General features: G+C 39.5%; 2 protein-coding genes across 2 annotated transcripts; both read left to right on the top strand.

The window, feature by feature from the left end:
* The first annotated feature begins 399 nt into the window (after window positions 1-399).
* Window positions 400-3,714, top strand: LOC137743053 (uncharacterized). Its single transcript, XM_068482973.1, has 2 exons — window positions 400-2,430; window positions 3,415-3,714. Exon 1 carries the CDS (start codon window positions 519-521, stop codon window positions 2,400-2,402), a length of 1,884 nt encoding a protein of 627 aa, XP_068339074.1. The 5' UTR covers window positions 400-518; the 3' UTR covers window positions 2,403-2,430; window positions 3,415-3,714.
* Window positions 3,715-4,352: 638 nt separating this feature from the next.
* Window positions 4,353-8,219, top strand: LOC137713351 (putative nucleobase-ascorbate transporter 10). Its single transcript, XM_068452643.1, has 15 exons — window positions 4,353-4,405; window positions 4,775-4,878; window positions 4,997-5,094; window positions 5,499-5,675; window positions 5,764-5,864; window positions 6,000-6,075; window positions 6,174-6,233; window positions 6,319-6,503; window positions 6,607-6,703; window positions 6,851-6,937; window positions 7,013-7,071; window positions 7,240-7,331; window positions 7,542-7,619; window positions 7,699-7,847; window positions 8,001-8,219. The coding sequence occupies exons 1-15, from the start codon at window positions 4,353-4,355 to the stop codon at window positions 8,217-8,219; spliced, it is 1,635 nt and encodes a 544-aa protein (XP_068308744.1).
* Window positions 8,220-13,420: the final 5,201 nt, after the last annotated feature.

The following is a 13,420-nucleotide window of genomic DNA, read 5'->3' as shown; positions in this document are numbered from 1 at the left end:
CCACATACATTGAACAAATTGATGATTTTGGTAATAATTAAAATTTCGCAATGAACCTTAAATGGTAAACTTAACAAACAAATGGTTTTGGTTACGACAGATATGCATTGAGAACTCGTCAATCACAACTAGTGCGGATAAACATTCTACCTAATTTTTGTCCTTAAAAGTCATATTTGACGATAAGGACTGAAGTTGTCACACGTTATGTTAGTTTCACGACGAAAATGGACAAAAATAACCTTCAATTTGACGGAGATGTGAGGGTATAAATGACAATTTACTAAAATTGCAAATGCCGAGAGAGCAAATAAGAAAAAAGGATTAGTTCCCTCAAAAACAAAAAAAAAAAAAAAAAAAAAAAAAAAAAGATTGGAAATTGCCATTATTTTTCTTGAAACGATGAAATAATGATGAAATAGACTTTTGTCTTTGTCTTTGGGATTGGCTCATTCATTTGAATCATTTCTTTAGTGAACTGTGGAGCGAAAAATCGCCCCATTTCGGAGTATTCAAAAATGGAGGTCACCAAATTCAAGAGGCCCCAATCTTTGCCCGCCAACTACGTCACCATCAACGACCTCAAGGAGCGCTGGCTCCGAGACCAGGAACGAAAACAGAAGGAGGAAGAAGGACGGCAAGAGGAGAAGAAACGACAGGAAGAGGAGAAAAAACGACGACAAGAGGAGAAGGAACAGCGAGAAGAAGAGCTCCGGCAGCGGAAGCTCCGAGAAGAGGAGGAAAAACGACGACAAGAGAAGAAAGAACGGCGAGAAGAAGAGCTCCAGCAGCGGAAGCTCCGACAAGAGGAGGCGAAGCAGAAGAAACAAAAGGCCGTCGTTTGGAAACCCGAAACCGGTTCCAAGCCTAGGTATGGTCGTAATCGGGGACAGTGTCGGCCGGTTAATCGGATCGTTTCGGGGCGCGAGGGTACTGTGCTGGAGGGGAAAAAAAGCGAGGAAGAAGAGCCGAAGGATAACGCCATCGTTAAGAGAACCGAAGCGGATGACAAGCCGAAGAATGGCAGTAATCGGGCACAGGTTCGGCCGGTTAATCGGAGTGTTTCGGAATGTGAGGGTGCTGAGCTGGAGGGAAAAAGAAGCGAGGAAGGAGAGCCGAAGGAAAACGGCGTCGTTTGGAGAACCGGAACCGATAATAATCCGAGAAATGGGACACAGTTTCGGACGGTGAATCGAAGTGGCCGGGCGCCCTTGTTGGAGGGGAAAAGAAGCGTGGAAGAAGAGGCGAAGCAAAATGCCGTAGTCCAAAGAACCCAAACCGATAACAAGTCCAGGAATGGGAGTGATAGGGGACAGTTTCGGCCGGTTAATAGGGGTGGTCGGGCACCCTCGCTGGAGGGGAAAAGAAGCGAGAAAGAAGAGCTCAAGCAAAATGCTCTTGTTCAGAGAACGGAAACCGCTAACAAGCCGAGGAACCCAAGTGATCGGGGACAGCTTCAGCTTGTTAATCGGGGTGATCGGGTACCCTCGCTGGAGGGGAAAAGAAGCGAGCAAGACGAGCTGAAGCAAAATGGCGTCGTTCAGGGAACCAAAATCGATAACAAGCCGAGGAATCGAAGTGAATGGGGACAGTATCGGCCTGTTAATCGGGGCGATCGGGCACCCTCGCTGGAGGGGAAAAGAAGCGAGCAAGAAGAGCTGAAGCAAAACGCCCTTGTTCAGAGAACCAAAATCGATAACAAGCCGAGGAACGGGGGTCGTCGGGCACAGTTTCGGCCGGTTAATCGTGGTGGCTCGGAGCGTGAGGCTGCTGAGCTGGAGGGGACTGGAAGCGAGGAAGAACAGCCGAAGCAAAGCGACGTCGTTCAGAGAACCGAAACCGATATCAAGCCGTGGAATCGGAGTGATCGGGGGCAGTTTCGGCCGGTTAATCGGGGGGTTTCGGAGCTCGAGGTCACTGAGCTGAGGGGGAAGAAAAGCGAGAAACCAGAGGAGAAGAAGAAAAGGAAGAAGAAGAAGAAGCAGAAGGGTAACAGGAAGTGGAAGAAGAATGCTAGGGAAGAGAAGGAGGAGGTGACTGAGAAGGAAGATGGAGTGGATGCGCATACAGCAAGTGCCGAGAAGGAAAGCGATCGGGCGACTGGAAAGGAAGAAAAGGGAGTAGGAATAGAAATTGAAACTGAAATTAGGGCAAAGAGCGTGAATGTGGGTCCGGTGACGGAGATGGTGCCCAAATTTGGGGGTTTATCGGTGGATGGTGAGGCCGGAAAGGGGGATGATCAGCTGAGGAGGTGGACTGGAGCTGATGGCCGCGGTAATGGTGAAATTAGGGGCTATGGTAAGAGAGATGGCCGCTTTGATTTGCAGAGACAGAGAGGATCTGGGTTTAAGGTTTGGGTTAAGAAAGGGGAGGTTGCTGACGGCAATGGAGGCGGAGTTTAGAGCTTGGAGGGGAGTGATGCTGTTTCTGGTGAGTCAAAATTCACTCTGTGTTTAAGCAATGCCTTTGTTTTATTGTGTGCTATGGATGTTTGCTATTTTATCATTGCCTGTTTAACTGAGTTTAGATATAGGGAATGCAAGATTTGAACAACAAAAGGTTTTGGTATGCTGAGAATCATAATGTATCATGAACTAGAGTATTTCGAAGTTACAATGTTGTGGGAAAAGGTAGTTTTCGTGTCTGATAAGATTAGGAACAATAGCGATTGATAGTCCGAGCGAAGGATTTGATGCATAGCAATGATCAAAAGTTAAAAACTTAGTAGGAGAATTACAAATGTCATTAGAAGATTTGACTTGAGGAGAACATGCGGGGTAATATCAGGGTCAGCCGGTATTCTTGTAGGTTACCAGAAGGGAAGTATAGGCGCTGCTGGACACGGTTGATGGTTTTATTGTTATTTCGTTTCTTGATTCAAATTTCCCTTCAATTAATACTGGAAGTCAGAAATATAAGTTGAGCTGCACGCAAGCAGATATTGATGATTAGAGGAATTTACGAACCTTAAACTAGGATTTAAAAGGTTGAAATTATTGACAACCCACCGAAGCTGTGGAATGTAAAATAGTTTGATTCATCATTTCCACGAGGAGTTTAGCAGACAATATTTCATGCGTACCATTTCCTCTTCACGAACATACTTTACCCAAAGGCAACATTGTTTCGTTTAGAATTGCAGCTTTAAGAATAAGGGTACAAATATTTCTTGTCGGATTGAAGGAATTTGGAATAATATACTTGTCGGAACAATGTCTATCGAATGAAGTATTGGAACATCGACAACCATATATAGCTTACAAGGATCAAGCAATATATCAATAAAGTTAGCGTAAAAAGGATTCATATTCTTGTTCCTGTCGAGAATAACGGCGTTTCCAACAAATGAAAGGTACAGGGAGATTATGTGAAGAGAGAAAAGATGGTAAACCATGAATAAATTTTCTTTTTCAGGATTGCTCTGCAGGTCCGAGTGGAACATGTTTGAATGCAAGTTCACTGAAGTTGGCTGGGAGACGAGCAAGAATTATCCAACACAGAGCGGGCGAAACAGATCTGAACCGGAACTTGTCACGCTGATGCAGTGGTTTAGTTGATGACTTGTAAATGCACCGGAAAACATTCATATTTCGGTTTGTTGATTGATCTAATCATTATCCGGGTACTTTTACTTGATTATTGATCGTGGAACTAATCGTGATCTCGGCATTTGAATTTCATATATGAAAAGATGGTGATGTTCTGTTATCAAAATGTGTTGGTGTAAGACTTTCATTAAAATCTCCATGTTTTCTAAGCTCTCTCTCCTCCCTCTGATTCTTGTGTATCCGATCATTTTTAAATACACAATCATTCTATGATTTCCGCTTTAATCATCGTAAATCAGGATTTATTTTCGGTTTTTTAGGAAACTGAGGTCCGGAATTAGTACGGAAGTGATTTCCGCACATCAAATGCCCTCTTGCACACTCTAATTGAGGTTGAAAAAGAGAGCAAGTGTGAGCGGAAATCATTTCCTAATTCATTCAATGAAAGTATCTTATAGTTACTTAGAATCGTCTTAATAAAATGACCTGTCCAAACATTGAAGCAAATTTTATTCAATTTTTCCACTAAAACAAAATCGTTTTTCAGTTTTGAAATCATCAAGTTTAAGACCATGTACTTTATGAACAAAATCTGAATTTTTGTTCGACCAAATACTAATTACCACATAAGATTTGAAATTAACAAATATTATTGGTTAATTAAAATTTGTAACGGTCGACTTACTGGTTATATTCCCGCGCAATAAAAGGGTGTGCCACTTATCTCTCTTCCTACTTCCTAGCACTCTAGCCTCTCTTTGGTTCTCCACCCTCCTCCGTTAACCCCCTCTACTAGCAAAAAACATGGCCCAAAACGGGGGCGGCGGTAACAATAACAACAGTAATGGCGGTGGTGGTACTAATAACAGCAACAGTGGTGGGGGAAACAACAACAATGATAATGGTGGCGCCCATGGTGGAGGTAACAACAGCACCAACAATAATAATGGTGGTTGCCGTGGCGTTGGCAACAACAATAACAATAATGGTGGTGGTGGTAATGGCGGCGGTGGTAATAATAACAACAATAATGGTGGTCGCCGTGGTGGCGGTAACAATACCAATAATGGTGGCGGTTGTAACAATAACAACAATAATGGTGGTGGCTGTGGTGGCGGTAACAATACCAATAACGGTGGTGGTAACGGCAACCGTGGTAACAATAATAATGGTGGCCGTGATGGCGGTAACAATACCAATAATGGCAACGGTAGGAACAACAACAACAGTAATGGTGGTGGCAACAAGGAGGCAGAGGAGTTGCAGCCTCACCCGGTGAAAGAGCAGCTACCCGGTGTTCAGTATTGTGTCAACAGCCCTCCGCCGTGGCGTTAGTATACTAATCCTCGCTTATTACTATAATTACAATCTTGATTACTTGGGTTTCGGAATAATTATTAGCCAAGTTCTTCAAGTTTTGAATCTTCAAACTTTGATGGTTTTTGCAGCGGAAGCTGTGATGCTGGGTTTCCAGCATTATCTGTTGACTCTTGGTATTACTGTCTTCATCCCAACTATGTTTGCTACTCAAATGGGCGGAGGCGATGTAAGGATTTCATTACTAAGTTTCACTTTCTTTTTCTCGGTCATGTTTTCGTGAACGATGTAGTCTGGCAAGTGGCAATGGACCGGACATCCGTTCTTTGTTGTTGATACAATTCCGACAGGAAAGTGATTTCCAGACATCCCTTTCTCCTCTGCACACCACGATTTATTTCTGACCTTCGGAATGAAGAGACATAAATAGCAGAAGTACGCAGAAGGAGGAAAAGGGTGTACAGAAATCATTTCTTTTCTGACCATATCAGTCACATTGATTCTTTAACAAAGAAAGGATTTCACAGAGAACTTCTGTTCTCGATACTCCCATTTATTAGATTCGTCAACTCATTCATTCCTCCCCCTCCCCCTCTCTCCCCCCCCCCCCCCCCCCCTCCCTCCCTCCCACAGATTGAGAAGGCCAGAGTTGTGCAGACCATGCTGTTTGTTTCAGGGTTGAACACATTGTTGCAATCTCTGTTTGGTACCAGGCTTCCTACAGTGGTGGTGGGTTCATATACATATATAATCCCCACAACTTCAATAATCCTAGCCAATAGATATAAGGCGTTCACAGATCCTCATGAGGTCAGGCTTCAGCTTAATAATTTTGGTTTTTGAAATATTAATTTCCTATCTCAATTTCTTGACTTGGCCTTCTTGATGAACTTTTCAGAGGTTTTCGGAGACAATGAGAGGCATACAAGGCGCTCTAATCATCACTTCCTGTTTTCAGATGATTGTGGGTTTCCTGGGGTTGTGGAGAAACGTTGTAAGGTTAGTCGTTCTGAACTGGAATGTTTTCGATTTTTTGGTTTTGGAGTCATTCATGAACTTCTCAAACTAGTGGTACTGTAGATGTTTGATAATTTGAATTTCTTGTGACCCAAGTTTCTTGACTTACTGATTTAGGTTTCTTAGCCCTCTTTCTGTTGTCCCATTCATAACTTTTGCTGGACTCGGGATCTACAATCTCGGTTTCCCTCTGGTAAAAAGCTCTTGATCCTCCATTATTTGCTCATATGATGTTTATTAGTTTTAAATTTTTAATCCATCTGGTACAAAAAAGCTCTATTCTCCTTCTAGTTGGCGAGGTGTGTTGAACTTGGGCTTCCAGAGTTGATCATCATGGTTTTCATCTCACAGGCAAGTTTTCGATACCACAAGTAAACGAAATCACAAGGCAAGTTTTTTTCCTGGAGTTTTCTCATTCAAGTCTTACGCATTGCAGTTTCTTTCTCATTTCATACATACAAAGAGGCAAATCTGCCACAGATTTTCCGTGCTGTTCTCTGTTACAATTGTATGGCTGTTTGCGCAAATTCTAACCTCAAGTGGAGTGTATAACAACACACCAACAAGTACTCAGATTAGTTGCCGCACTGATCGTTCTGGCCTCATTGGTGCAGCTCCCTGGTGAGCTTTTGTAATGCCAACTGCAATTATCGACCAGTAATTCCTTTCCTTTGTTGAATATTTTGAAAACAATACATCTTGTCCTTTTTTTTATGATATGCAGGATATATATTCCGTATCCATTTCAATGGGGGAGCCCCACTTTTAATGCTGGAGAAGTTTTTGCAATGATAGCTGCTTCTTTTGTTTCGATCTTTGAGGTTCACATTGATCTCTTGTAGCTCGAATTATATGTAATAGTTAGCAAACTGCAATGAATCAGTAGAGAAATCTGCCTTTTCAAAGCCTATCACAAATATTATTTACCAAATATGTTTATACTGATAATTTACCTTCAATGCCTGCAGTCCTCTGGTACATTTTTTGCTACAGCAAGATACGGAAGTGCCACGCCCGTACCTCCTTCTGTCACAGGCCGCGGCGTTGGCTGGCTGGTACAACATCTTTAGCTGTTGTTTTTTAGTTTAGAATTTCGACCCTCGTTGATTCTAGGCACTATTGAATTTCAGGGTGTAGGAGTGCTACTTAATGGGATGTTTGGTTCTCCAACTGGCACTACTGCATCAGTGTAATGAGCTGAATCCTCGTATTAGTTCGTGTGAAAAATTCGATCAAATTTATCCTTTCAGACTTTATGTCTTTACGAATGTGTAAAAATGCAGCAAGATCCTACCCTTATGATTCTTACTTCACACCAAATTTATCTCCTCATTAGCGCTCGTGATTTTCTGCTTAGGGAAAACGCTGGTTTATTAGCATTGACAAGAGTTGGAAGTCGAAGAGTCGTCCAAATATCAGCTGGTTTCATGATTTTCTTCTCTATATTTGGTATGCTGCCAATCACACAGCATAACTGCACGATTTTATTCTTCATCAGTATCCCACCAGAAACACTCCCTTGGAACATGTATTAATCTCCCTCCTGACGTGATACGCAAGGGAAGAAACAGACAATTGTTTCATACAGCATGCTGCATGGAAGTTCCTCTCGTATGCTACATGTTTCTCATGTTGCCTAATGGTGCTCTTTTGAATCAGGAAAATTTGGAGCACTTTTCGCTTCTATTCCAACACCGATCATAGCAGCTCTTTCTTGTGTCTTATTTGGCTACGTTGGTAAGTCTTTCTGTTCTTTAGACATCTGATTTTTCCAATGTCAGATTCCAGTGCCTTAACATTTCAATGTCACTTGCAGCTTCTGCAGGCCTTGGTTTTCTCCAATTTTGCAACCTCAACAGCTTCAGAACGAAATTCGTACTAGGCTTCTCTTTCTTCATGGGAATTTCAGTACCACAATACTTCCGAGAGTACAGGTCCGACCATACTCAAAGCGGGCCTAGATGGGTGAGAAAATACATTTTTAATCAGTGTTTTTCCCGATTTCAATTTTAGTAACCACGGTTCTAGTTTTGTCAATTCGGTCACTGTACTTGATTTCGTGTGAATCAAGTCCAACTGCTAACTTCCTCCTAATTTTTTCGGTTCATTTACTTTCAGTTAGAGGACATGGTGAATGTGATCTTCATGTCCCACACAACGGTAGCTGCACTTGTTGCCCTAATCTTAGATTGCTCTTTGTCCCGTGACAACGATGCAGCTCGAAAAGACAGCAGTTTAAACTGGTGGGAGAGGTTCGGTTTATATGGTTCAGATGTTAGGAACGATGAGTTCTACAAACTGCCCTGTAGATTGGACAAGTTCTTCCCATCCTTTTGAGTCCATAAAACTACTGCCTCAAATAAAAGCCAAGTGCAAAATGCATTGAAATATCGAGAGATTCTCTATGTAGGACGTCCATAGAGCCGAACAGTAGTTGACATGACTGCTTAGTTTTGTAATCAAAATTTTGGACTCGATTATTTACTTTTGATATATAGCAGTTTTTGGTACTATTTCAAACTCTACATTAAATAAGGAAATAGAAATTGTGTGTACTTTGGTTAGTAAAAGCAACTTATATGAAACAGGTTCACCGTGATTGTGGTGTTTCGGTTCAATAATACATTGTCATAAAATAAACATACTTACGACAATGCATTATTGGACTGAGACGCCACCAGTGAACTCCTTCCAATCCTTCTCTTTGGTTAGCAGTTTCATGTCATGGTTGTGGCAAGACAATTGACAATTTGATCACGCAATATTTGCTGAGCTGGTGTAGATATCAGATGGCAGAACTTGCAAGTTGTAAAGATTGTCAGGATTGATGATTTGGGGGCCAAATAATATGTTAGGTCAATGGAAGGGTCTTTTCTAGGGCTTTTTTGTTGGGTTTGGCTTTGGGGTATTTTTCCTTCTTCTGAGTTTACACGTTCGAAATTTGGTGAAAACCAAATTAAGGTCTAGTTGTTAAAAGAATATGTCTGTCACCATTTGACTTGATTGGCGGCACCGGTTGGAATTTATACAAAGAGATAGTCTACTTATATAAAATCATCCAATTCATTTTCTAACTAAGATTCTCCTCCATGTATACATTGCTTATCGTGTACAAAATCCTCTAGAAACTAAAATCTGCCGTATTGGTTTCTATTCAAATTTTGAGTGTTCTTGTCTATTTCTTTGATTGTTTGTGATTTGTCTTAGGAGTGTGTAAAATTTTGACAAACAATATGTGTAAGGTCAGGCTTCATTTTATCCACGAGGCTTATTCACATATTTCTTTTGCACATTGGATGTGGAGGCAAATAGAATCTGGAAGATCGCATATTTATATGCATTTAAACAATCTTTAAGCTTTTATCATAGCCATAACCCACATGTTCACAATTTTTTTTTCAATTTATAAACATTACCGATACAAATATCGATATCATCAACACAACTCCCCATCGTTTAACGAAGGGAAAATGTCCTCCACAGAAAATTTCTAGCTAGCTCTTGTTGAACCGGCGTATATCTCCTTTTGTTGTGTATATCTTTCTCACCACAGGACAGGCCAAGTTTTGTAACCAGAGAGAGATACAAAGGGATGTCCCACTTTAACCTAGTTGAAGAGTAGTACTCTTTTGCTGTTGCAGGCGATAGTACTGGCATAAAATTTGGATTGGATCATCCACGTAGCTGTTATCCACATAACACATGATTGCGCAATTTGGGCGACTGTTTTTTGAACGTGACTTATGGAATGAATGACAAATCAAATCTCTGATACGAAAGAGAAAAAACACAAAGCATAGCAAATCTAAACCGTCGAACCGTTGCATATGTGCAAGGGTTTGAAATGGATCTTGTTCGGATTTACTTATTTATGTCTGTGTCGTGTTCATTGGTAAATTAATAGCTCATACTTCTAAAAAAATTGAGTGTTATCATTTTATTCAATAATATTTGTTGAACTGTGTCGATTGGTTTACCGTGTACATGTCGAATCTTATATTCATACAAATTTCGAGTCGCATAAACTCTCCGACACTTCCACTCATGCAAAGACGAAAAGGATTTGTTTGAAACTTGCAATGAGTTGTGTGATGTGTGTCCCTTCTGGTGCCCAGAAACAATTAAGTTCATGGTCCCTTGAAACAGGTTTTTGTTTTCTTGAAATAATTTGCAAAATATGGCTCTCGGTGGCATTATTCATCAGCCTGAGTTGTGATCCCGTGTGGCCTCATACGTGGGATGTGACGAGTATATTCTTGGTCACCAGCTAATTAAGCTACGCACATTTATATATGGCTCCAAATAAGTGCCGTCCATCTAATTCTAGACTACATCCCCATAAGAAATTAAAGGAATTTAAAAAAAAAAAAAAAGGATTTATTTTTTGGAGAATCAAATGGAAATTGCATTCATAATCTGGTCACAAAGATGTAAGTGCGATTTTGATGCAAAAGACACTAGAAAAATTAATCAACAACGTTTAGAATACAAGATCTTCCTCGAGCCACAACTACAGTCACAAAAAGGTAATACAAATTTGTGGCTAAAAATCCTCAAACTCCAATCATTTCTTTCACTCATTAGCAAGCCAAATTAAATTAGTGGGGGCAGAGACGTACAAATAAATCAAGAGATGAAGCCATTATTATTCACCCTTTGAATTTGGTCAAAAAGGCCAAGAAATGGGCGGTTTTGTTACCATTCTTCTCCAGAAAGACAAAAATCCAAGAGAAAGGGAGGTTTGACTTTCATTTTCTTGATGCAGACTTTGGGATTGTTATGTTTAGGCCTTGAAAGTGAGAGAAGGTGAACCTGTCTTTTTGGGTGTTTGATTATATATATTGTAGAGTCCTTTTCTATTGAGGGGTCTTTGTAGAACTCATTTCACATCGTATTTTGATGATTTACCTATTCATCTTTTAGGTTTATAGGACTTATTCCATATCGTATTTTAACGATCTAACTATTCATCTTTAATTTAGGTCTCCTTTTAAAGATAATCTCTACAAAAAAAAATCACCGAAATTTAAAACTACTTTAGGTCTTCCATTCCACACACACACACTGTGGGTGTAGGTCGGTGGTGCGATATTTATACAACTCACAGTGGATATTGCTTTTAGCTAAACTAGTACTAGCAACTGGCATTGTTTGACATTTTCATATATTTGTAGGGGACCATGTTAATTGGCAAAAGCTCAAGCTGCAGGGCAAGAGAGCCCATACCATTCCTCTCTAGTTTCATTAGATATTCCACCAAGGAGCTAACAAAACTAGGGTTTGGTTCCGTTGATATTTATCTAACAAAATTAGATATTTCTCCAACAAATCTTTGGTTCATGTGAGGATATATATGCATTGACGACTTGTCTCGCATCCAAAAATTTGGAAACTTTAAAAGGGCTTATTATTATTAGGAATTGGTCTACTCCTCTCACTGCTGTTTGTGGTAAGACTTTTGAGTTTCTCCCTCAATGCCTGGGTTTGAGTTTCCATAGCCACTTGTTGGGGCTAAATCTACTCTTTAACACTCGCAACATGTTATGGGACTATTTGTAAAGTTCAAAAACTTCGCAATAACTTATTACAAATTGGGTTACCCCGTTATCACTTTCAACAAATAAAGCTTTTGTGTTCTCGCTCAATGCCTTGGTTTGAGTCTCCATAGGCTCTCGTTAGGGCTAAACTTACTATTCAACGCCCGAGCACACTATTGGGACTCAAGCATCGGTCTGTACGCTTATCCATTTTCGAACAGAAAATAAACAATGAATTAATGTAATCAATCTTATTCACACACCTAACCAGAAATATTCACCCGAAATATACTCAAGAAAGTACATGGAAAATTTTGAGGAGGAAACTAATGGCACTGGACCCGATAAAACAAGGACGGGAAAAAAGCCAAAAAACCAAATTGATCATCGACTGTGTTTTCGTACATAAATTGTGGAGGATGAATTAAGTAAGGTCCACAAGCAATAAAAAGGGCATGTGCTCATCAAGTAAGAAATTTGGATCCTTCTAAATAGTAACATTTCAAATCATTGATTCATGTCACATTCACATTGTCACCATATTTGATTTTCCATCGGAGATATATGGAATTAACTTCACATGATTCCATTTAATAAGTGTTATCAACTGTCTTTCGACTGGTCAACCCTTTATTCGATCAGAGACGTTAGAAATTCTAACGTTTGGTTTTTAAGGTAGAGAAATTCTAATGTCTGACTATCTAGACCAAGTTACTTATACGATCTTATGCACAAAATAACAACCATTTATTTTGACTCAAACCAACCTCACGTTGGTCATATACCTAATCAAGTGTGTTGTCATATACGGCTAACAGACACAAGAGCTTCTCCTTTATTATTCGATCATTTCTTTGTAATTTAGGCACTTTTCACATACAAAAGGGGTGAGAATTGTAGAGTTTCAAAGGGTGTCATTTAGCCCTTCTTCTATCTTGTAAAAACCTCCTAACTTGGGTCAAATTAAAACTCACATTTCGAATTTTTACAGCAGAAAAACAAACATTCACAAATGATGATCTCAACTAAAGTTAATCCGAAAGATTCAGCACAAATATATGTGACATATTATTGATTTTTCTGTTTTGTTCTTGCATTATTTTTCAACCAGACAAAAAAAGGGTTGGCCAATGGGAATTATTATATCCCAGCAGGGCCCCAACAAGATACATAATGGATGTATTCGACCAGATTTTCTACCTTCTAAAGAAAAAAGGGTTCTGTCGTCAATCAAATTCAGCAAATATTCAATTCTGCTTCTTCACAAACTGATTAGTTATTTGGGTTTTTAAATAATAAAAAAAAAAAAAATTTATTGTTATTAAATCATGGAGAATTATTGTCAAGCACCAATGTCTTATTTAGTGTGGATGTCTTTGAAGACTTGGGTCCTCAAATCAAATGAAATGTAGGTAAAAAACCAAACGAGTCAAGGATATTTTTGTTATACATGTACATTAATTAAGGTCGGTTGTATGAATTTTAAAACGCTACTGTGCTTGATTTTGCGCTAAGTCTTCCGTTAATTCTAAATACTCCATGTTTTTTTCTTTCTTAAAGTCTCTTTTCAAGTCTTCCTAAGTTTTCCTCTACCCATTTTACTCTGAGCTTCTGTGTCATAATCGCATTTTTTAACCAGAGCATCATAAATGTTTTATATGTATTGAACTCTAAACCAACATGGGCGCAGCAGGAAATTTTTTAATTTCAATTTCCTCTCTCTTGCTAGATTCTCTAGCAAAAACCATCTATGGACAAGTTAATTATATGTCTTTTCACTCCTGCTCTACAATATTTGGGGCATCTAAATAAAAATGAGTTGAATAATTTACTAAATTCAAGATATTTTGAAGAAAAAAATGAATATATTAAATATATACAAGATATTCTTTTATTTTTTAAGCCATAAATAAATAAGAGTGTGTTTGAGAGAACGAGTGTACATATTTGATGTATACAATCTTGTTTATTTATGCAATAGGTAAAATAAGAACACATTTA

This window comes from Pyrus communis, chromosome 1 (assembly GCF_963583255.1).
Source record: "Pyrus communis chromosome 1, drPyrComm1.1, whole genome shotgun sequence".
NCBI lineage: Eukaryota > Viridiplantae > Streptophyta > Magnoliopsida > Rosales > Rosaceae > Pyrus > Pyrus communis.
The sequence above is the reverse complement of the archived record's forward strand: the minus strand, read 5'-3'. Positions and strand labels throughout refer to the sequence as shown.